Source organism: Meles meles, chromosome 19, assembly GCF_922984935.1.
Source record: "Meles meles chromosome 19, mMelMel3.1 paternal haplotype, whole genome shotgun sequence".
Classification (NCBI taxonomy): Eukaryota; Metazoa; Chordata; class Mammalia; order Carnivora; family Mustelidae; genus Meles; species Meles meles.
In genome coordinates this window covers 50,541,566-50,566,389 of record NC_060084.1, presented here as the reverse complement: position 1 = coordinate 50,566,389, position 24,824 = coordinate 50,541,566, and the positions used below count along the sequence as shown (strand labels likewise).

The 24,824-nt window shown below is 54.8% G+C and overlaps 1 protein-coding gene across 3 annotated transcripts in view; it reads right to left on the bottom strand.

The window, feature by feature from the left end:
- The window catches only part of BICRA (BRD4 interacting chromatin remodeling complex associated protein), a 78,922-nt gene that overhangs the window by 11,844 nt on the left and 42,254 nt on the right, over positions 1-24,824 (bottom strand). For 2 of the 3 annotated variants that reach the window (XM_045987288.1, XM_045987287.1), the window contains exons 2-7: positions 14,292-14,392; positions 13,086-13,131; positions 12,957-12,999; positions 11,661-11,726; positions 7,823-9,814; positions 7,077-7,253 (exon numbers count right to left, since the gene is read on the bottom strand). In XM_045987288.1, coding sequence (XP_045843244.1) covers positions 7,077-7,253; positions 7,823-9,814; positions 11,661-11,726; positions 12,957-12,999; positions 13,086-13,126 — 2,319 coding nt within the window. In that variant the 5' untranslated portion in view covers positions 13,127-13,131; positions 14,292-14,392. The remainder of the gene's footprint in view (positions 1-7,076; positions 7,254-7,822; positions 9,815-11,660; positions 11,727-12,956; positions 13,000-13,085; positions 13,132-14,291; positions 14,393-24,824) is intronic. The other variant, XM_045987289.1, reaches the window with a different exon arrangement.

Below are 24,824 nucleotides of genomic sequence, written 5' to 3'. Positions count from 1 at the left end.
ATAATAAAAAATGCACCTATTAGAAAAAAAAAAAAACAAATGATACACTGAGGGTAAACAGCTGCAATTCACAGCACACACAAAGCCCATTTCCATCATATATAAACAGTCTCCAGAAATCACTAAGAGTAACAACTGGTGAGAAAAAATGGCCAAGGACATGATCGGACAGTGCAGAGAGAAGGAAACACGGAAGGCTTCGACAGTCCAAGAGATACTCCACCCTCATTTGTAATATGAGTAATGCCCATTGAAAGCACCTTCTGGAACCTTCTTCACTCACTGCATTAGGAACAAGGCATGTCTCATAAAGACACCCTCTTCTACTGCCTCTGAGGGTTACTGGCACAATTTGCCACAACTTCAGGACAAAGCAATTCAGAAGCAGCTACACAAATTACAAGAACACACTCGCTTTGATCCAGCAAACCTGCTTCCGGGAAATGATGTAACAGACGCACGTGCACATGTAGGAAATGATGGGTCAGCAAGTTGTTTACTACAGCTGTGTGGGGAGGGACAAAGCCCGGACTTGGCTGGTGTGCATTTAAACAGCATTTCCAGGGGAGAGGAAGGATACCACTCTAACGAGATCAAGGAAACTCTCCCCATGCTGACAAAGCTAGGACACAATGTGCTACCTTCTGGGCAGACAGAAACGGGAGAGAAAGGTAAACCCATTTTTACTCTTGGCTGTGCCTGCGCGAGCAACTGGAAAGATAGACGGCAGCTAAGTAACTGGTTTTCTGGAGGGGCAGGTGGGCTGGGAACGTAGGCACGGCTTTGGGACACTTTCCCTTTCTAAAAAATTTTTTAAAGATTTCATTTATTTTTTGACACAGAGAGAGAGAGTGCGAGAAAGAGCACAAGCAGGGGGAGGCAGGTAGAGGGAGAGGGAGAAGCAGGCTCCCTGCTGAGCAGAGAGCCCGATGTGGGACTTGATCCCAGGACCCAAGATCATGACCTGAGCTGAAGGCAGATGCTTACCCAATCCCCTTACTTAAAAAAAAAAAAAAAAAAAATGCTTTTTGGAGCACCTGGGTGGCTAATCCATGAAGTGTCCAACTCTTTGATTTTGGCTCAGGTCATGATTTTAGGAGGGTCGTGAGATCAAGTCCCATGTTGGGCTCCATGCTTAAGGTCCTCTCTCTCTTTCCCTCTGCCCCTCCTCCTGCTTAGGCTCTCTCTTTCTCTCTCTCAAAAAAAACCCAAAACTGCTTTTTGATGATTGAGTCATGTGAAGGTGATACCTAATTCTAAAATTTAAAATGTTTTAAATGGCTGGAAAAAAAAAAATTAGGCTAAAAGAAAACTTCAGGGGTGCCTGGGTGGCTCAGTGGGCTAAGCCTCTGCCTTTGGCTCAGGTTATGATCTCAGGGTCCTGGGATTGAGCCCCGCATCGGGCTCCCTGCCAGTGGGGCGTTTGCTCCTCCCTTTTCCCCTCCCCCGGCTCATGCTCGCTCTCTCTCTGAAATAAAAATCTTTAAGAAAAAAAAAAACAAAACAAAAAACTACCACACAAGGGAACTGTTCACCAGGAAATTCCAGCTGCCCAGCTAGAGCTAGCGAGATGCGTTCGGATTCACGCAGATTCAACAGAAAGCATAGAGGGGTGCTACCCCGCAGCCTGGCGGGGAGCAGAGCGCGTACTGATCTGGGGCTGATGAAGCTTCCGGAAGAAGCCTGCACAGGCATAAACCCCAAGGAGGCTGACAGGGTTCGCACTTTCCATAGACCTGGGTCCTGGAAGCACTTACACCCTCTGAACCAGCCGTTCTGTTTCTAGAAATTTACCCACACATACGTGCAAAAGCCCAGGCACCCGAAGAGTCAGGTTATTTGTTGACACACACGGGAAACCACCTGGAGTGCTCTCCCTTGAGTCGGGAACCGAGTCAGTCAGTCACGGTGGGTCCGTGTAATGACAGATAGTAAGACGGCAGCAAACTTTCCAACTCCAGCCGGCCTGGCCTGCCTGGCCTGTCATTTTGCATGGCCCACAGGCTGAAAGCGGGTTTTACATTTTTAAATGCTGGGAGAGAGGGGCGTCTGGGTGGCTCAGTCGGTTAAGCACCCGACTCTGGATTTCAGCTCGGGGCATGATCTCAGGGTTGTGAGATCGAGCCCCGGGTTTTGCTCCGCGCTCAGCAGGAAGTCTGCTTGAGTTTCTCTCTCTCCATTTCCCTGTCTCTACCCCCATGTGCATGCGTACTTTCTCTCTCTCTTCTCTCTGAAATAAACAAATAAATCTTTTCAAAAATGGTGGAAAAGAAATCAAAAGAATAGATTGTAATTGGTGACAATGATATGAAATTCAAATTTCGGTAGCCATAAATAAAGTTTTATTGAAACAGGTCTGTGCTCACTCATTGATGTGTGGTCTGGGGCAGCTCGTGTGCAAAGCCTAATATGTTTACCCACGGCCCTTTGTAGTGTTTCCCTGGCTTCCTTTGGTTTGAGGCATTTTCAGTGTGCCTGACCCCATTCAAGCACCTCAACGTGTATTAGCTTATTTATTCCTCACGACAACACCGTGACCTAAATGCTGTTTTCCTCACCCTTATTTTCAGGGAAGAAAACTGAGGCACACAGAGGCAGGGGACTCGGCTAAGGTCACTGAGCCTGTAAGTGGCAGAGTTGGAATTTTGGAGTCCTAGTGCCTAATGACTACCCTAGACGGTGGCTTTCAAATCACACCTAGCGCCTGTGAGTCATGGTTCCTGGCATTTTGGTGGGTCATGACCAGCATTTATAAAGAACAGAGGAGGGGTGCCTGGGTGGCTCAGTAGGCTAAACATCTGCCTTCAGCTCAGGTCAGGATCCTGGAGTCCCAAGATCCAGTCGCGCATCAGGCTCCCTGCTCAGCAGAAGCCTGCTTCTCCCTCTGACCCTCCCCCGCTTATTCTCTCTCTCTCTCAAATAAATAAATAAAATCTTAAAAAAAGAATAAAAAGAATAAGAACAGAGGAAACCAAATACAAAATATCAGCGTGCATCGCACACGGTATTATCCTGTGAAAGCTGTTTTGGTGATATGTACATGTACACACACACGCACGCGCGCATCCCGGGGTGGTGTCGAGTGGGATTCTCATGCAAGTCGGTGGTCCAAGAGATCTGGCCGATCGAACAAAGCGCGGTACGGAAGAACGGGACAGTGTGCTTCTGCATGTAAGGAGGGAACACGTGCACACGCAGGCTGTCACGTCTGGCTGGCTCCGAGCTCAGACAAGGGAGGTCTGTCATATGCACAGGATGGCGGTGCCCCACCCAGATGACTCCGTCTCTCAGGCGACACCTGGCAATCTCCAGCGATTGCCATTGCTGTCCCACCTGCAGCAGGGCCGCTGCCGGCAACAAACAGTTGGAGGCTTAGGGGTGCTACCGTGCTCAGGACAGCCCCCTGACAACACAGAACGACCCGGCCCCAAGTGTCCCTAGTGCCTGTGTGATAAGGACACGGTGGGGCTCCACAGGGAAATCCATGGGGGTTAGGGGCCAACGGGGGGGGGGGGGGGCGGAAAAGGGCCAGAAATTCCACAAACAGGAAGACTCACTTACCCCATGTGTCCTTTGTTTGTAAACCCAATTTTCAAAACCACGTCTGGGTAACGCTCTTTGAATCACAACAACAAAGCGTGTGTGTGTGTGTTAAGCCTACTGTAAGCCACACACAGCATGCCTTAAGCCTCCTGAGTAGGATGGTCAGTGTTCTCTCCCTGAAAAGACACTTGGGGCCCCCATCAAGGGCCAATTACAAGAGCTGGGATATTGACGACAAAACCCATCCCTGGAGCATGAGCCCTGAGAGGGCAGGGCTGCCTCCCCTGTACCTCCCTGCAAAAGGCTGGGTATGAAGCATGCGCCAGGGGAATGGGGGGCTGCGTGAAGGACCCACCTCCAGTCTGGGAGCGGCTCTTATGCACGCGCAAGCACACACGCATGTGCACGCACACACACACACGCACACCAAGTTTGTACGTCGCTGGTATTTATGTGCGTCTGTATTCTTCGGACAATCCACTCACCCACCTGTCCACCTGTCCGTCCGTCCATCCATCCATCCATCATCCACCCCCCTACCCCCACCCCTCCATCCACCTGCTTCCCCAACAAACACTCATCAAGAACTCCCGTCATGCTGTGCGGGGTTGCAGGCACGAAAGGGGCAGCGGGGTGACCACGTGTCCAGCCCGGCGCCGGCCTGCGAGGGGGTGACCAGGATCAGCTCATGGGCATAGCTGACCTCTCCTCTTAAAGACCATCCGCAGCTTCGTTACTACTCTTACTGCAAATGCCAGGTATCTCTGCTCATCGAAACGCAGCCGACTCTGTGCAGAGCTGCCGTGAGGTCGGCGGCTCTACTCCCACTTAGCGGACAGGTAGACCGTGTCCCGGGGGCGTTTGATGCTGAGCAGAGCTGCAATTCACGTTCAGGTCTGGCTTTCTCCAGACCTCAGCTGTTCTGGCCACGAACCATTCAGGTTCAAATCCAGGTCCTACCAGCTGGGTAACCTAGGGCAAGCTACTTGATCTCTGTGCCTCAGTTTCCTCATCTGTAAAATAAGGAGAATATCTTCCACCTGCCTGATGCGAGCTCTCAATGAGACAATGCTTGGAAAGGGTTCTGAATAGCACTTAGAACAGAAATGTTATGATGCACTTTAGTTTTTACCATGATGCTCTCCTCTTCATGCCTCCAATCCCCAAAGCAAGCTCCAGATTACGGCCCGAATCCTCCAGCGTCCCTCCGTCATTGCTGTGACCACCCTGGTCTTTGAAGCTCTGTCACCTTGACCCACAAGGTGGGTCTCTGGACTTCATTCTTTTTGCCCACCAAACCATTTTCCGATGAAAGCCAGAGGGATCGCTGAAAATCGTTACCACCAGCCCATGCCACAGTCCAGCTGAAAGCCCTCCACTGGTTTGGCCACGAGGCACTGCCAACCTCTCTGATCCCACCTCCCTCCACTCCCCTCCAGCCTACTTTCCATTCCTTGACATCCCAAGCTTGTCCTTGCCTCAGGGCCTTTGCACATGCTATTGCCCCTCCCCACAATTTCTCTTTCTTGGGGCCTGGGCTTAAATACGCCACTCCCCCCTCCCCGAGGCAGTTTCTCCCCACTTTCCCTAGAGTGGATTCCTCCCCTGTCCCCTCATGGGGACCCTGCTCCCTTCAATGCTTTCATCTCCTGGGCTCTTTCCCTGCAACTGACCCACATCTCCGAGAACATTCTCTCCCTTTGATTGCACTGCAGCACACTCAGCATGGAGCCTCATGTGCTGGGCGGACTCCTGTGAGTATGCTTGATTTCATCAATAAATGATTTCCACCACTGATTTACCCAGTTCTACAACCCCCCAGTACAGCTGATTGTGGAAGGCTCAGGGAGGGGAAGCCACTTGCTGGAGGGACCTAGGCCAGTACTGGACCCACTCTAGAGACGCTGCTTCCAACTTGAGTCACTCAAAGGCCAAGCGACTCCTGACCTCTTGTCCCTCCACTTCTGCTTCTTTCTCCTCCTGGGGGAGAGATGGCCTGAGGCCACCTTGGCCCCGTGTCCCACTAGACTGTGTGAATCTGGACCAGATCCTGTTCTACCCGACAACAATAATAATGATAATAACAAGTATTTCTTGAGGCCTTACTCCGTGCTAGCATATGTTAACTCACTCACTCCTAATAGGCCTCTAAAAAAGTATTATTCCCATTTTCCAGATGAGGATGTCAAGGTCCAGTAGTTACAGGGAATTGCTCTCAGCACAAGGCCAGGCACATACTAAGTGCCCTCCTTCCCCAAAGAATCTGTTTAAGGAAACAGGAACCTGGTTGCTTAAGGTCACATGGCAAGTAGCAGAACTGGAGAGTGAAATCATGGCTGTTTAAGGCCAAAGCCCATGCTGCTTTCTGCCACCCTGACCTTGCTGATGTCATTCCCTCTTCTTCCTTTTACCTACCTCCCCTACCTATCCACCAGTCTTTTCTAAAAGAGTCTAAAACCCACCCCTCCAGAATAAAAGGGGCTCTCTCTAAACTCTCATGTACTTATGACTCATATGAGACAAAGTCGAATTTTCCTAATATGTAAAGAGTTTCTACAAATCAACAAGAATAGGACCGCTCACCCTAAGTTTAAAGTTGGCAAGGGGTATGGGCTGATGATTCCAGAGAAAACACAAACAGCTCCACATCTAAGAAAACCTGCCTCACCTCATTCACAGTAAAAGAAAAGCAAATTAAAACAAAACAAGGAGTCGCTTTTCACAAGATCAGCTAACTTCAATATACTGTGGAGGTTATGGAAGAACAGGCACAGGCACCAGACTACCGATCAAGGACAAACCCAATGGTAACTCCCCAGGGAGCAATCTGGCAGCATCCATCAACACTGCCCGTGCAAGTGGCCTCTGACGGACCCAGCACTTTCCTCTTCAAAAACAGTGACATATGTACAGTCATCCTCCACGGCTTCACTCATCACAGCTAAAGACTGGAAGTGACCTAACCATCTGACAGCGGGAGTACCGTGCGGTCATACGGAAGAAGGAAGAAGAAGTACCGTCTCCAAGATGAATCTTTCAATGATCAAAGGCGCAGAGCTGCCTAGTATGTTACCGCATTTGTAACAACGGGAGGGAAAGAATCGGTGCCATTCACCTCGTCCGTGTGTATGTGTGTGTGTGTGCGCACGTGCAAGAAACCGCCCTCGGAGAAAGCAAGGGGCTGTGGTTCAGGGGAACGGGCTTTTCAGCGAGACCTCTGGTAGCTTTTGAGATAGGAGCCCTCTGAATGTCCTGCTTACCTGGATATGAAAATGAGAATTCTAGCAAACACCTGCCTGCCGTGTGTCCCTCTGCCTAGTGTGGGCTCCCCTCAGTGTGGCCTGGGTCCTAGGAGTCCATGACTGTCAGAAGACCCTTGGGAACTATCTGGGGAGTGAAGGAGCACCTTTCCCAAGCCAGCAAGACAGAGAGGCAAGGCAGGGCAGCCAGAGCAGGGAGGAGTGAGCGGGAGGAGGGGTCGCAGGGGCAAGGCTCCGCCTGAGCTGGGACAGAGGCTGCTGGGATTTGTCTACCTGGGGGGCCGGCGCTGGGGAAGCCTGGCTGTCGGGGGCCTGAGGGCCGAGGCCAGCTCCTTTGGCGATGGGGGTGCTCGGGGCTGGGTCTTGGGCGGGAGGCGGGGCGCTGACTATGACCGAGGCGGGCACGGAGAGGTGGGGGCCGTCTGCGGAGAGGGGCTGCTGGCTCCTCTCCTGAAACGGGGAGCCCGCACCGGGTCAGAAGGCCACCGTGTGGACCCGCGGCCTCCCCAAGACCCCAGCCTCCCCAAGACTCCAGAGAGCAGGGTGGTGGGAACTGGGCCGAGGGGCACCGAGGGGCTGGGCGCAGAGGGCAGGGTGGCCAGGCGCCCCGGGATCCAGGCACCAGGGAGGCCGCAACCCCAGCTCCTTCTGCCCAGGGCCCCGCCCATCTTCCAGCCCATAGCCACCCGCCCTATCTGTCTGTCTGTCTGTCCTTGTCTTGCCCGTTCTCTCTGTGATTCTTGTGCCCTCCAGCAGGAGGATGAATGGTCAGTCTGGGAGCCAGTTGGGCCCCCTCCTTGCCTGTGTCAGTCCGTCACCCCGTGGCTTCCCCCAAGGGGATGCACGCACTGGGCACAGGGGTGCCACCTCGGAGATGCTCTTCCGACCCCGCCAGCCCCTCCCCAGTCGCTGCCTCCACCGCACATGGTTTCAGCTCCAGCTCTGGCCCCTCTCTGCAGCACAGCCCCGTCCCCTGCCCGCCCCCCTCCCCACGTCCCTGCCAGCCCATCCCCAGTTACCTGGGGCAGGAACATCTGCAGGGAGTCCTGAGTGAGGATGGCCGTGGTGGCGGCAGAGGGCGGCTGTCCCAGGACGATCTTCTCTGGGCTGGACGCCAGGCCTGGGCTGGGCTGTGGGGTGGTGGCCTGAGGCGGGGCTGCGGCCTGAGGGGTAGGGGCCTGCGGGGGCGGCGGCGGTGGCTGCTGCTGCTGCTGTTGCTGCTGCTGCGCCGGTGGCTGCTGGAGGCCCAAAGGCAGCGGGGTGCTGACCGCCGGGGGTGCCTGGGGGGCCGTCTGCACTGCAAGAACAGGCGTGGCCTCCCCCGTGGCGGCAGGGGTGGTCGGCTGTACCAGCCCGTCGGGGGTGTTGAGCATGGCCACGGCGCTGGGGGGCAGAGTGACCCCCTGGAGGACAGTTGTGGCAGCAGGGCCGGTGGGGGCCGGCTGGCTCTGCGTGGGCAGACTGCCCGCGGCCAGCGACACAGGCATCTGGAAGAGCGCTGGCTGGCCCACCTGGATGGGGGCAGCCGAGAGGATGTGGGCGGCACTGTGGGCCCCGGAGTGGGGGGCCAGCACGGGGCCCAGGCTCAACGGCCCCGCCAGGTTCTGGTTGGTGAGAATGGGGTTTGCGATGAGCTGCCCGCCCGCGTGGGGGGCCGCGGCGGCCAGGATCTGCCCGCCAACGTTGGTGGGCAGGGCCGAGAGCGTCTGGGGGAGCTGGACGGCAGGCGCGCCCGGCAGCAGGAACTGGTTCTGGCCCGGCAGCATGTGCTGCGCGGGGATGACGATGCTGCTGCCTTGATTCAAGAGGTGGACGCTCATGGGCTTGCTCAGGGCCCCGGGGGGCTGGGGCGGAGCGGCCCCAGTCGTAGTGGCAGGAGGCTGCTTGAAGACGTTCGCCTGCAGCGCGGGTGCGGGGAAGCCCGACAGCACCACATTCTGGCCGGCCTTGCCTGCTGCCATGAAAGTCAGGTTCTGGGGGGCCTTGGGCTGCTGCGGGAGGCCCCCCGCCTCGCCTTGGATGGTGAGCGTGGTGCCCGCCGGGGCGAAGGGCTTGGGCGTCAGCTGGTAGAGCTTGGGGGGCAGCACGCCGGCAGGCTTGGGCTGGATGGGTGTGGGCGTGCGATGCAGGATCACGTTGGGCGCTGGGACCAGTGGTGATGTGCCAAGGCCAGGGGCCACCGCCAGCGGTTGCCCCGAGGGCGCCCCGCCGGCTGCCGCCGTGGCCGCCCCTGCCCCTCCAAACACCGAGTTCCCGTTGAGCGTGGTGGCCACGGCCGTGGGGAGGTTCTTCTGGATGACCAGGCCAGCCCCCTGGGGCGAGACGCCGGCAGATGCCAAGGTCACAGGTTCTGAGGGGCCGGCTGCCGAGGCCAGATAGCCGCTGACAGGCACCTGCTTGGCGAGGAGCTGGGAGGTGGGCGGGTTGAGTGCCATGACGGGCTGGCCCACCACCTGGATGGGGGCCAGGCCAAGCGTGGCTGCCGTGGCGCCCCCGGGGCTGCCGTTGGGCAGGCCCTGGAGGCCTGGGATGGGCTGCAGGGTCACATTGCCCAGGCCCACGGGCTGTAGGAAGGGCTGGACGCTCAAGGCCTTGTTGACCACGTCCTGGGGCGGCACCAGGGCCTGGTGGGTCAGCACGGTGGGCGGGGCCTGCAGCCCCAGCAGGTCGGGGCCGCCAGGGAACAGAGCCTGGGGCCCAGCGGCCACGGCAGCGGCCCCTCCGGCACCGGCTGGGCCGGCTCCACCATCTGCAGGCTGGAGGGTGGGCAGCTGGAAGGGACCCAGGTCCAGCTCGGCCTCAGCCTCAAGTGTCTGCTCAGTGATGTTGGCCTCTTGGAGGCTCTGCTGGAGGATGTCACAGGGCTGGTCGGCGCCGCCACCGCCCCCGCCGCCGCCCCCTGTGGCCGGTGACCCCAGGATCGCATCCTCCAGGAAATCTAGGTCCACGCTGGGGGCCGGCTGCGTGGGCTCTGGGCTCAAGTGGTTGCCAGAAGCTTCTTGCACGTGGAGCTGGAGGCCAGGTAAGATGGGAAGGGAAGAGCGGAGGTTAGCGAGGGGCTGGCTCCGGGCACGGCTGAACCAACAGGACCCGTGCTGCCCGAGCAGTACAGGCAGAGAGAATATTCCATCTGGAAGGGGCTGGACCTAGGTTCAAATCCCAGCTCCACTGAGCCGTACAACCGGGCTCAGTCTGGCCTGTCACCCTGTCCGTACACATCCGTAGGATGGAATAAAGCCAATCCTTTAAAAAGCCAGAAGGGCCCATAATACTTAATCTGCAATTCCAAAGCAATTTGAGACTTGCAAATGTCAAATTTCAAAGCAATCTGAAAAATGCAAATGTCTTCCTAACTCTTCCAGAGTAAAACCTGACCAAAAGTGACGCAGTAGCGCTCTTGGGGAAGGCCATGATTTGTCCACATGACGGGACTCTTTTTGACCACAGGAAGGTGAGCGAGCGTGCTACGTGACATTCTGCATCACCTTCCTGGCATCTGGAAAATTCTGAATTCTGAAATGCGCCTGGACCCAAGGGTTTCGGATAAGAGACCACGGCTGTGTTAATGGCAGCCGCAGCTACCACCGTGAACTTGGTTTTGTGCGGGCGGCGCTGAGTCCAACCCGTCTTTGGGACCCCCACGCTGTCCCAGATCGCGATCCAGGAGGAGCACAATCGATACGCGTGTGACTATTTGAGCAAATACCACACGAGTGGTAATTATGCGTAGAGCACGGAACCCCCACTGCTATTGGACCAGAGAATAGATAAAAACTTGGGAGTTTAAAAGGACGGGAGGCCAATCACACGGAGGGCTGACCGCGGTACCTGACACCCGCAGGTGTGCGAGAAACCCTCACCTAACATTACGATTACGCCTTCCGTGTTGTCATTGTCGGTAACAGGCTCAGTGAGGTGGGCACTACCCCATCCTCCTTTCCCAGACGAAAGGAGGGGAGTGCTTGGGAGGAGGGGGTCCCTACTCAGCCCCCAACCCAGAACCAGGCAGTTCTGAGTTCTTCACCACTAAATGGCCACAACCAAACCAGCCTCCCAGGACGGGTGTGACATTTGCTGACCTCACATCCGGGAGAACCTGATCAAGGACTTTATAGGTGTTTATACTACGAAAAATGAACTGTTCCGCATATACTATTAGAGTTGTGGGCACTAAATAAAAAACACTGAAAGGGACTTGGTGGCACATAGTAAGCGTTCAGTGAATCCTAGTTATGGTGACCATGAGGGAGAGGGGAGAGAGCTGGGGGGTGGGGAGGCGGGAGAAAGGAGGTGGGGGGAGAGAAAGAAGCAGCAGCAGAAGGGGAGGCAGAGGGGGAAGGACAAGAGGCACAGGCAGGCATACAGTAGGTGCTCAGTTAATGTCCACTGCTGTCCCCACTCTGGGCTCGGCTCATCACCCCTCCCCCCGCCCTGGTTTTCCAGATGGAGACGGAGGTCTGCATTACTTGATCCCCTTCCCCTAAGTCATATCCCACCCCACCGTGGCTAAGCAGGGACAGGCCCCCAGGCCCCCACACTCTCTGCTCCCGAGAACAGTGTCCCCCAGTGAGCCCCAGAGCTGGCACCTGTCCAACTCCCAGGACCCTCACCTCTTCCCGAGAAGCCTGTAGGCAGAGCCAGACCATCCCACTGTGGCTCCCCTCTTGCCCCACACTGCTGTCAGTGACTGACCCCCCCTTACCCCAACCCTCCGCCTGGCAACATGCCCCAGGGGGACAATCATGGGCCCTTCCCTCTCACCATTAGGACCTCCCTCCCTCCCGCCTGCCACCACCAGGGGCAACAGGAGCCATGACCAAGAGGCTGGGGCCCTCCCAGAACCCCTGGGCCACTTACCCCAGGACCTTCATAGAAGGCACTTTGGGCTTCCCCGGGGTTATCCAGGAGGTCATCACCATCGAGCTGCAACAAAACCCGCCCCCACCCAAGGTCAACAGTCAGCCAGTCAGCCAGACAGCCCACAGGCCTTGCTCTAGAACAAAAACCAATTTAAAGTTACACTGGATCAAAGGACAAAGACGGGGTTGGGGTGGGGGACAAAGAGTACGGGGCACTGCCCCTCTAGAACAGAGGCCCCAAAGAACGGGGCTTGGCAGCGTGTTCAAAACCCAAGAATCTTGCCTTCATGCCTTTGCCCAAGCCATGCCCCGTCTTCCCCCTTCACCTCTCCAGCAGCAGGTCCGTCAGGACCCGTCACTGTCACCGCCTCCTCCCAAAAGCTGCCTGTCCCCCCTCAGTCACTCCTTCCTCTGGGCAGCCCAAGTCGCCGGCATGCCCCACCGTCCGGGCACCCAGCGTGCCATGCCACAGCCGTCTCCGGGAGGGCAGGGACCGGGCCAATTCCCAGGGACGTCTCTAGTGCCAGAACAGGGCCTGGCATCCACACGGGTGCCCGTTGAATGTCTGTCTGTAGCGGGCAACCTCAGGACAGACCCCGAGCCAAAGGGACGCAGCTGAACCGCTCCCTGAGCCCCGACCCTCAAAACTGGGAGAGCGCCAACAAGTTGTTATAAGTCACTAAGTGCTGGGATAATTTCTTACATGGCCCTAGATAACCAATACACCTCCTCGTGGCTCAGCACTTCCACTCTGCCCCACTTTGTTCCAGGACCTGCATGTCCTGTGACTTCTGCTCATGACGGTCTCACCACTGCTAGTTGCCCTTCCGTCCCACCACACCAGTCTTCTTTCTGCTCCTCGAACACGGCAAGTTTTCCTGCATTTCCACCTGTTCCTCCCCTGCCCAGAGCACCATGGGGGCCTCCATGGGATCCTTCAAGGTCGCCTTCAAGGTCGCCTCCCTGCCCACGCTAGCTAAAGAAGCCACCACCCCAGCCCCCATTCGCGCTTTGTTTTAAACCATTTCCATTGTGCGGGTGACATTCTTATCTCTTATCCTGCGCTGCAGGGTTCTGTCTGAGATCCCCTTGAGCAGTTACTGCTCTGTTTACTAAGGAAACGTATAGGGCGTGAGGGCAGGGATTTGTCATCTCTTTTGCTCTTTCCATAACCCAAGGGCCCAGCTCCCAGAAGGCATGAGGCAGATTCTACTGAATCAGGGCACAGGTCTCTTAGCCCCCCAATTCCACAGCCCCCTAGCCCAGGGAGACCCCTGCCTACTCCCACACTCACCTTCTCGGATCCATGTAGGAAGTCATTGAGGGCCTGAGGGTCACTGAAAGACAGAAGGGGAGAGACACTGAGGAGGTGAGGGGTGGGGAAGCGGGGAGACAGGGAGGGCAGAGGGGGTCCGTTACTCACCAAATCACGTCTAGTAAGCATCTCCCATCCTCATCATCCATCGCCACTGAACCGGGGGCAGGGAGGGGGGCAGGAAGAGGGCAAGGGAGACAAGGTTAGATGTGGGCAGCGCGTGCCAGGACCCTCCCTCCCAGGATGGCTCCCTGGGACCAAGGTCTCTGGAAGGTCAGACTTTCTGTTCCATTGAGCCTATGGATGTGGCTGGGGCTGGTGACCAGCCAGAGAGCGCTACCTTTCCCCTCTCCCCCTGCTTCTTCCCCAGCATGTGATGCCCACAGTGAGGACATCCACCAAGACAGAGTGAGCCCTGATCACAAGTAGGCCCGAGCCGAGTGCTTCACACACCCATAAATGGGGGCCCAGAGCCTGTCATTCAGCTCCCAGCCAGCAGGGGGCAGAGCCAGGCCTTAAACCCTGAGTCTGGGCTGCCGGGCCTCCCTGGGACTGGGTCTGGCTCAGAGCGAGAGTGTGACAGGGGTCTGCCCTGCATATCAACGGTCCTAAATGGCTCAGGTCATCTCTGAACAGTACCTTGGAGAATCTGACAAAGGCAAAAGACCCTTCTGCCAGAAACGTGCTGGTGGGCCAAAACTGTGACACACACTCTCCCAAGGGCCGTGGGACACACAGGCATACCCTGGGGGCCTTGGGTCAACAAGCCCTGCCTAGAACACGCCATGCAAAGCTGGCGGGAACACCCCCTGAACACACACACCAGTGACTCTCCCTTCCAGAGCTGGCCATGGGGACCGTCCCTGGAGGTCCTTCCCAGGCTCTGGCGGCACTTGGCAGTGGTGACAATAGGCTCTCTCTGGCTCCAGATCCCAGCCCCACCTCTGCTTCCTTCTTCCCGAGTCACCACCAGGTTCTGTGACCTACAAGCCCTTCCCTTCCCGAACAGTCCAGGGCAGGGGTGGGGTGGGAGGGGAAGGCCCCGCCAGGGGACAGAGAGGCTAGACCTGCAAAGAATCCGGAAAAAATGGGAAAATGAGGAGAAGATCCCACCTGCAGTCGGCAGGGAGGCAGGGGAATGGTCCAGATGACCCCGGGCCAAGACCAGAGGGGGAGGGACAGAAGATTGTTTCTAAGCCAGGTTCTGCCAAGAAGGGGTGTTCCTTCCTCCCCCCGAGGTCACGGTGGGCCCAGGGAGGTATAAGGAGGGGCAAGTGCCCCTCCGGGCACGAACTGGGACCCTTGGCCGGTTACCTGCGCTACAAACGAATCATGAAGGGAAGGAGGGGGTGTCCACTCCAGGTCTACGCGGGGCCCCCAGCTGGGGACTTGGGGAGTGTCCTTTTGGGGGCCAGCTGTGGAGAGAATAAGAGGCTGTAAGAAAGTCCGTGACAAGAAGGATGGGGGGAGGGAGGGAGTGGGGAGCCCAGGACAGGGGCTGACCAGCCCACGTGTGAGGAGGTAAGAAAAGAAGGGGTCAAACTCAAGTTTAAGAGGAGGTGAGACGACACCACACGTGATCCCATGTGTGACACCCACACAGCGCAGCGTAGAGCGCTACACAGTCGTATGTGCTACGGCAATGTGGGACGTCCCATGACGTAATTTACTGACACCTGGACCTCATAAAACACAGTCAATTCTCGTTACCTGAGGCACCTGCATTCCGCACAGTTGCCGTGAGCGCGTGGCCATGGATTCTGGGCCCCTGATCCCAGGAGGCGGCAGGTGGCCTCCTGCGAGCCTTTGCTCACAAGCTCATCAACGCAGCGATACACAGCCTCAGTCTACTGTGTCTCCGTTTATGGACACTTCATGTAATATAAACTGTTGATTCGTTAACACCAAGCCCACGGCCAACAGCTCTGTGACTCGGGCCTGAAGGACGTTTCTCGAACAAACACGCTCTCTCCAGAGGGCGCATCCCGGCCTTCCCACACATGGAGACACCAGGGAGCACTTCAGTCCTATGCCAGGAGCTGTTTTCAGCAGCAAACCCCCACAAAGAGCCTAGACACGGAAAAACCACGGCACTCAACAATACGGGAGCTGAACCAAGACGGCAAAGCATGGCCTTGTTCCACCCCGGCAGGCACATGCGCTCGGGGCCACTCAAATTTTTCACAAGTCCTCTGGGGACCACGGAAGTGCATCCGTATTGATCTGCAAGTTACATGTGTTCTCGAGCAGGCAACTTCGCAAATACAGAATCACCGGTAACAACCACGATGATGGTGCCTGCCCACCACTGTGTGTTTTGTTGTTGGTTTTTTTAAAGATTTTACTTGAGAGAGAGCGAGCTAGCACAGAGTGAGAGAGAGAGAACACAAGCAGGGCCAGGGGCAAAAGGAGAAGCAGATTCCGCACTGATCAGGGAGCCTGGCGTGGGGCTCGATCCCAGGATTCTGGGATCATGACCTAGGCTGAAGGCAGACACCTGACCACTGACCCAGGCGCCCCTCCAGCACTGGCTTTAAGCGCTCCACCTGTAGGAACCCATTTCATCTTCTCTAGATCCCTGCGAGGCAAGCACCTTGATGAGCCCTGTTCTGTAGATGGGGAAACGGAGGCTCAGAACAGCGCCCAACACGCCCAAAACCCTCAATCAGCAAAGGGGCCAGGCTGGGGTCTGAGCCAAGGCAGGCTTGCTCAGAGTCCCTGCCCTTAACCACTATGCTGCGCACGATCCTCTCATCATGCTGCTTCTCTCCAAAATCTAAAGCAAATATGGCAAAAATGTCAAGATTAGATGAAGCCGGGTAGCAGCCTTTGTTATCATTGCAAGAATGCTTGGAATAGTTCAGATTTGAAAAAGCGAGAGGAATGGGAGCACCCAGGACTTCCCCTCTTGCTTGGCAGGCCCAGGCCCTGGAAAGATCTAGAAAGGATCCACCACAGGACCCAGGAACACGGGATCCTGTCCCAGCTAGATTCCGGGTGCACTGCCATGGCCTGGGGGTGTCCATGAGCCCACGAGGTGGCTTTACCCAAGCAGCTGGCTTTGTGTGGGGTCTTCCCTCCCCCCTGCACTGAGTTTCAGGTGTGGCCCAGGTTCTGCAAACCTCAGGCCAGCAGAATTAGAGCCGAGTGGGTGCTTCCTGAACAGGACACTCCACATGGAGCCTGTGGGTGAATGTTCACTGGGAAGCTCCTGATGTCTCTGTGAGAACTTTTTTGTGTGTGCACGCATGTGCGAGTGTGTGTGCATGCACGTGTGTGTGCGTGTGTGCATGTTTTAAAGATTTCTTTATTATTTGAGGGAGAGGGGCACAGAGAGTAAGTCCTCAAGCAGACTCCCCGCTGAGTGCGGAGTCCGACGTGGGGCCTGATCTCACGGAGATCACCACCTGAGCCGAAAGCAGGAGTCAGCGCTCAGCCGCACCACCCAGGTGACTTCATCATTCCACCAGGGAACAGCAGAGAAATGAAGGGGGGTGCTTTTAGGCAAGAGGGAAAGACTCTGCCTCATGATGGGGTGCCCGTTCCATGAGGGTTTAAAATGTCACAGCTCAGATCTGCACATTTAAGTTCAAAACATTTAAATCTGATCTTAAAAAGCTCTAAAAAAACCAAATTGTCACCATCAGGTGGTAGTGGGCAGGGGAGGGGGGGCGGGTGTGGCAGGAAGTTGATCATAGTTAAGACTGGGTGAGGGGATGGGGCGCCTGGGTGGCTCAGTGGATTGAGCCGCTGCCTTCGGCTCAGGTCATGGTCTCGGGGTCCTGCGATCGAGCCCCGCGTCGGGCTCTCTGCTCCGCAGGGAGCCTGCTTCCTCCTCTCTCTATGCCTGCGTCTCTGCCTACTTGTGATCTCTCTCTCTCTGTCAAATAAATAAATAAAATCTTTAAAAAAAAAAAAAAAAGACTGGGTGAGGGGCACCTGGGGGCTTCATGGTACCGTTCTCTTCAGTCTATACATTCTGGAGAGTTTCCGCAATAAAAAGAAAACAGTATGTCAACGATCAGCAGGTCTGGTACCTTGGCCTCCTGTGTTTCCCATCGGGTTGATGCCATGAGATGACAGGGGCTGGAGACCAGGGTTCGGGTCCCCACCCCACCAGGTATGGGTTGTGGGACCCTGGGCAAGTGACTTCACCTCTCTGGGCCTCTCTGTGTCCACTGGTCAAATGAGTGGAAGTGTAGTCCGCATGGCAGCTGCTGGCATCGATACCAGCCTTGACCTTGCTGTTTTGGGAGTTGGCTAGCCAGAAAAGGTCAGGGGCGCAGTGGCCCCCAGCTTCCACCCTCTGCCTCCCTGACCCTTGTCTCATCTCCCCTGCTGTGGTCTTCACACTGATTCCCAGGACCTATCCTGGATCTCAGAGGTTGGAAATTGGGAGAGGGGCCAGAGTTGCAACATTTGGAACAAATGCCTCAGATTCCAGCGCAGCTGGATGCCAGCGGCCCACCAAGGGCTTACGGCGGGTATCGGGTGCCCCCAGACTGAGGAAGGTCCCTTGTGGGATGGCGGGGTGGTGTGCCAGCCACCCCGGTGCCCACCCCTGCACTGCCATCTGCTAGCTGTGTGCCCTATGACCAGTTACTCAAACCTCCCCCCACCTGCCTCAGTTTCCACATCTGGAAAATGCAGATAAAGGTATGTCCCCCCACCCCCCACTGCAGGATTGTTCCATAGGAACGCCATTAATCCTCACACATGATAAGTATTTTGTGCATCAAATATCCCGCTGTAACAATTTCAACTGCCATTGTGAACATGATCTCACAGGGCGACCCTCAGAGCTTTCCGGCCCAAGCCCAGAAAAAAGTTGGGGAAACTTGGGGAAAAAAGTCCCCAAGCTTTGGCTTTGCCACCTGCTGCCAGGTGCCCCGTTGTCACCCCGAGCACCTTTGGAAGGCTTTATATACCACCTGCTTCGGCCCTGGGTCGTGCCCACAGTCCTACTTAAACCGCCAGAGACCACATCTCCTCAAATCCTTCCAAGCTGGTTCTTACTCCCATTTCTCAGATGAGATAAATGAGGCTAAAGAGAATGGTTATGGAGAAGCCACGGCCAAACACAGCTGAGGAAACATGGCCACATGGGGCTAAGCAGGTACCCTGAGGCCCTCAGTCCAGCAGGCAGAGGGAGGCTTGAAGGACACAAATGAAGCGGAAAGAGAGAATCTGAACGCTGCCTGGATATTTGACAATATTAAGAAATTGTGATTAAGATTCAAAGCGGACAGGGTGCCTAGGTGGCTCAGTTGGTTACGGGGTTGCCCTTGGCTCAAGTTGTGATTCCAGGGTCCTGGGATCAAGCCCCTGTGCTGGGCTCCTTGCTTGGCGAGGTGTCTTCTCCCTCTCCTCCCTGCTCATGCTCTCTCTTGCTATCTCTGGCTTTCTCTCAAATAAACAAATAAATAAAATCTTTTAGAAAAATGATTCAAAGTGGAGGGGTGCCTGGGTGCTTCAGTCAGTGAAGTGTCTCTCTCTCTTTTAAAGATTTTATTTATTTATCTGACAGAGAGAGACACAGCAAGAGAGGGAACACAAGCAGGAGGAGTGGGAGAGGGAGAAGCAGGCTTCCCGCTAAGCAGAGAGCCCGATGCGGGGCTCCATCCCAGGATCCTGATATCATGACCTGAGCTGAAGGCAGATGCTTAACCGACTAAGCCAGCCAGGTGCCCTGAAGCGTCCAACTCTTGATCTCAGCTTAGGTCTTGATCTCAGGGTCATGAGTTCAAGCCCTGCAATGGGTTCCACAGAGAGCATGGAGTCTACTTAAAAAAAAAAAAGGTTCAAAGTGTAATAATGGCATCGTGTTTTTTCTTTAGGGTCCTTACCCTGTAAAAACATACCCCGAGGGGCACCTGGGTGGCTCAGTGGGTTAAGCCTCTGCCTTCGGCTCAGGTCATGATCTCAGGGACCTGGGATCCAGCCCCGCATCGGGCTCTCTGCTCGGCAGGGAGCCTGCTTCCTCCTCTCTCTGTGCCTGCCTCTCTGCCTACTTGTGATCTCTCTGTGTCAAATAAAAAAATAAAATCTTTAAAAAAAATAGAAAACCGTGAAATATTTAGGGATGAAATGGTAAAATGTCTGGGATTTTGCCCAAAAGAACCCAATTGTGGGTGTTCGGGGCAGGGGTGGGGGCACACAGACCCACGTGCTGACCAATACAGCTGACCCCAGCCACATGTGGCTACGTGAAAATTCAGGGTAATTCAATGGAACAGGGACAGAGGACTTCAATAAGACATTTCTCCAAAGAAGCCAGCCAGCCAGCCAGCCACAGGCACGTGAGAAGATGCTCAAGATGGTTCATCGTTAGGACAATGCAGCCGGGACCGCAGACGTCAGCTCACACCCATTCCGATGGCTGCTATCAAACACCACACAAAGTGAAACCACCCCAGAAAACATGCATTGCTGAGGATGTGCGGACTCTGGAGCCCTCATGCCCTGTTGCTGGGAATGCAAACTGGTGCAGCCACTGTGGAAACCAGTCCAGCGGTCCCTCCAAACAGTCAAAATACCACTGCTTCATAATCCAGCAAGTCTGCTCCTGGGTATATACCCCTGCTGCCCCCCTTCCCCACAAGAACTGAAAAAGGAGGGTCTCGGGCAGATTTCGGGGCACCCCTTGTCAGTAGCATGCTCCACAATCGCCAAAAGGTGACAACAGCCCGCGCATCTGCAGACAGATGCACGGAGAAGCGAGACCGTGGTGCCGATTTACAGGATTATTCAAGAAGGACACCCGGACACAGGCCCAACACGGATGCCCTGGGAGGACACTGTGCTGCCTGCAATGAGCCAGTAGACAAAGAGACCCACGCTACATGATCCGATACATGACCCGGTACATGTGTACCGGGCACAGAGGCAGAAAGCGGAATGGTGGCCGCCAGGGGCCAGGGAGAAGGGGGCATGGGGAGTTACTGTTTAGTGGGTGCGGACTTTTAGTTCTGCAAGGTGAGGGGTCCTGGAGGTGGACAGGCGCCGTGGCTGCACAACAGGGTGAGTGTCCCGACTCCACTGAACCGCACGCTGCACAGTGGCTGTAAAGTCGGGGAGCGCCCGGCTGACCTGGCATCATGAGTTCGAGCCCCACGATGCGGGAGAGAAGACTTAGATACAACTTAAAAAAAAATGGCTAAGGTGGTCAATTTTATGTTATGTGTCTTTCACCACGATTAAAAAAATAAGAAAATTTTAAAAAAGGACAATGAGGAGTATCAGAGATTTTTTTTTTTTAATTCCCATAAGAGAGTTCAATGACATTAAGATGTATCCTCAATCCCGCCCCCCACATTTCGAGAGGCTGGGGCCGCATGGATTGGGAACATTTCCATCGTGGCAGCAGAGCTGGTCTGTAAGAGGGGCAGCAACTGACAAGGGATGGAGGTGGCTGACGGACCGGGGCGGGGGGTCCCCGTGCGGCTGTTCTCTCTACTTGGTGCACATTTGAAATTTTCCGCAATAAAAAATGCTTATTTTTTTTTTAAAGAAAAAGACTATTTTTAATACCAAGTAGTGAACGTCTGTCTGATCGTTTATTGTCTGTTTTGTTCTCTGCGGGACGCCCATGCCCACTCGGGAGTGGCTCCGTAAATATTTGGGGAATGAAGAAATGAACATACAGACGCTCTCAGACAAATCCGTTCATTTGTTCACAGCAGCCGGGGGGAAAGGGCAGTTATGAAGCACGCATGGTGTGTCCAGCCTGGGGATACCCTCATGAGCAAAAGCACACTCAATTCTTGGCCCTGGGTGGGGAGGGGAGCATGACCCGTGGTTCTCGACCAGGGGTGGCATTACATGCCCCTCTCCTTCACACACACATACCCGAAAGCTATTTTTAAAAAAAGGTGACTGGGGGCCACGGTTAGTGTGCAAAGTGTCCATGTGGGAGTGGAGTGGAAGCTTTAAGAGCTGTCTCACGGCTCTGCCTGAGTCCCACAACAAAGAGGACAGACACATGGACAGAGCCACAGCCAACCCACCAGGGCGTGACACCAGCCTTTGCCACTGAAAGCCCCGGAGGAGTGGGGCTCCCTTGTTACCGCACAAACCCAGCCAGAGCCAACCGAGGCACCCCAAAGAGTCCGCACGGCCCCACTGCTTCCCTGGGGTCGGGCCTCGTGCTGATATCACACCCCCTGACCCCTCCTGGTCACGTGAGGCGGGAGGGACGCTGCCTTGAGCATTACAGCTCAAGCAAGATGCAAGGACTCAGAGGGGACAAGACACTTGCCCCAAACCACACCGGTGGCCACAGCGGTGGTGGGGGCCGGGGATATTCAAGATTCGAACTCAGACCCTGCGATTCTGAAGACCTCATTCCTTGCCACTGTGCTATAAAAAGCAGGACAAGCCGGGACCGAAAACCACACGCAGCTCGCGAGAAGAGCCCTGACGCAACAATGACAAAGTGTCCTTCCAGAAGATCGTGTGAGTGCCTCCTGCGCTGCTGAGGCGAGCGGAGTTCTGCATTGTCATTGGGAGCCAGGCACAAGCCAGATCGCCCAGCAGGACGCGGGAGTCAGAGTCTGGGCTCCAGAAACAGGCTCCTTCGAACTGCCCAGCGAGGGTTTTTAAGCAACCCCTATGGGGGACGGACAGACAACCAACACTCAAGTCTACAGCCATCTCCTCCGCGGACAGGGACGGACAGGAAGAGAAACCCATGTGGCAAAGCCCAAGTGTTGTTTTCCAAGCCCCACTTCCCAGCCCTCCCCTCCCTTACTCACAGAAGCCTGAAGCCGTGCAGGGTAACACTTGCCAATTCCGAGATGTAAACAAAGCCTGCTCTGAGTCAGTCTTTTTTTTTTTTTTTTTTTTTTTTTTCAAAGGACGGGTCACGCCTTGGAGGGTTGTGAAATCAAATGAGCAGGTTGTGACCAAGAATTTTTTTTTTCTCTTAATTAAATAGTATGGGGCAAAACAGAACGGGACTGCATTGAAAATATTAAAAGGCATCATCCGTGGTTAAGCGTTAAATATCAGTTTGTGAGATTGGTTTCAATTATGTGTGTCTGTATGTGGACGTATTTCCTACTGTGGGTTGAGATCCAAGCGGCTTGAAAATAATTAGACTACACGAGGGGCACTCTTATCCCCTGTATCATGTGTTCATTTTCCTAAGCTTCCTTGTAGCCAGGGCAGCCACAGTTCTGCAACTAGGAAGAGCCAAAGGGCACAGACCTGGGGAGAGTTTTTCTTCCAGAATATAAAGACAGAGCTCCTCTAGGGAGAAAATCCTGGGCTCTCCACTTCCAGCTTCTAGTATAGTTGAGAAGACTGGATTGGTCCCGGCCATTTTGCAACAATGAGGCAATAAACCTAGGGCAGATGAGCCCACCAGCAGAGGATAGCCATTGGGAGGACAGAAGAAGGCTGGGTTCTTTCTTTTTTTTTTTTTAAGATTTTATTATTTTTATTTATTTATTTGACAGAGAGAGAGAGAGATCACAAGTAGACAGAGAGGCAGGCAGAGAGAGAGAGGGAAGCAGGCTCCCTGCTGAGCAGAGAGCCCGATGCGGAACTCGATCCCAGGACCCTGAGATCCTGACCTGAGCCGAGGGCAGTGGCTTAACCCACTGAGCCACCCAGGCGCCCCAGAAGGCTGGGTTCTTAACAACTCCTCATGCACTGCCTGCCTCCAGACTTCTTAATTCTTACAGAGCAAACCACTATTAGGTTTTCCATTATTTGCGGCCAGACACGACCCAACCACTTAGCTTGCATTTCTAGGTATCTCTGCAACCCACTGCAAGGACTCTCTCTAGCTTCCACAGGTCAAGGACAGTCCTCTGTGTGTGGGACTGACAGAGAGGGCCCAGCAACATGGAACAGGGCTGGTGGAAAGAGGATCTGAAAAAGAGATCAGTCTGATTGCAAAAGCAGCCAGATAGTCTTCTCCCCGGTCCCATACTCTTTGCAGCTCCTCCCCCTAAAGGATGGGCTCTGTCACCCCACCCTTAGACGTCCAGCTGGCTTTCTGACTCGCTTTGGCTAACAGAATGTGGCAGAAGTGATGGTGTGTCTTTCTGAGGCTAAACCTCAAGAGACCCACCAGACTTCTGTTCTCTGTCCAGGCACCGTGTGATGAAGCCTGGGCTAGCTCACTGGGTGACAAGAATCATGTGCCCATCACCTCCCATCGTCCCAGTTCACATCTAGGCAGGTCCCAGAAGCAGAGCCATCTCGCTGGCCTTCAACTGACCACAGACACCAAAGCAAGATTAGAAGTACGCAGATGTACCCAGTCCAGATTCCGACCACTGGGAGCATGGCTTTAACAGTGAGACAAGCAGATTTCCTGCTAAGTGGGGAGCCAGATGCGGGGCTTGATCCCAAGACCCCGAGATCATGACCTGAGCCAAAGGCAGACACTCAACTGACTGATGCACCCAGGCGCCCTGTGGCTAATCTGTTAAGCAGCAATAGTTTGGGGGATGTTTGTTACCTAGCAGCAGCTAACTGATACAGCCCTCTCCACAAATGAAGGACCAACCTTGACCTCACACCTCTGACTCCATCCGAGTCTTATCCATTCATTCAGCTCCCAAACCTCCCCGAGCCCTCTCCTCCTCTTCATGGCCACTATTCCTACTCACATCGAGACCCCCACCATTTTTCTTTTCATCTATTTATCCATCCAGCCTGTGCTAACATCCCACTTGCCCACAACTGACTGCACCTGTGGTTAAAATACTCAGACATGGGGCACCTGGGTGGCTCAGCGGGTTAAAGCCTCTGCCTTCGGCTCAGGTCATGATCTCAGGGTCCTGGGATCGAGCTCCACATCGGGCTCTCTGCTCAGCGGGGAGCCTGCTTCCTCCTTTCTCTCTGCCTGCCTCTCCGCCTACTTGTAATCTCTCTGTCAAATAAATAAATAAAATCTTAAAAAAAAAAAATATTCAGACACCTGCATTCTGAAATACCTCCAGGACCCAGCAACTGCAGTGTGACACCTGGCCCGCATGGCCACCCTCTACACCACGCCAGGCACCGCCTAATCTGTGCTAATGGTCTACTGCTTGTTATGAATTTTAAATTTATTTTATTTTTATTTATTTTGAGAGAGAGTGAGTGGGGGTTTGGGGCGGAGGAAGAGAGAGAGAATCTGAAACAGGCTCCACACTCAGCACAAAGCCCTATGTGGGGCTCGATCCCACAATGCTGAGATCAAAACCGGAGTCAAGATCAAGGGTCAGACACTCAACCGACTGAGCTACCCAGGTGCCTTGCTTGTTACGAATTTTAAATGTTACTATATTCATTCATTCATTCATTCATTCAGCACCTCCTACATTTCTGCTGGGCACCAACAGACTGGAGTGGGCAATGACAGCTCAAGTGCATCAGTAAAAGCATCAGTCAAACCACACACAAACTTCATCACCCTTCCTGCTCCATCACCCTCTTCATCACCAAAGCCAAGGTTTGCAGAGCACTTACGAAGTGGCTGGTGCTGATCTAAGCGTTCCATCTTCCTACATTTCATTCTCACAACAACTCTTGTACTAGGTGCCATGACCCTCGTGCCCATTTCACAGCTGACAAAACCGAGGCAGACAAAGGGGTTAGGTAACTCGCCCAAGGTCACTCAGTTAGCAGAATGGTAGAGCCAGGATGTGAACCCAGGCCAATGGGCTCCCAAGCTCGTGGGAACTATGTGAGAGTGCCAGCTGACAAGCTGCTCCCACCCCAACCCCCAGGGGAACATTCCCTGCAGTGAACTTATAGCACCCCACCTCTTATGCCTTCTTCCCCTTACGCTGTCCTGAAGCGCCATAGAAAACTCAGTTCATATCCCACACAGCTGGGTCCAACACTGAG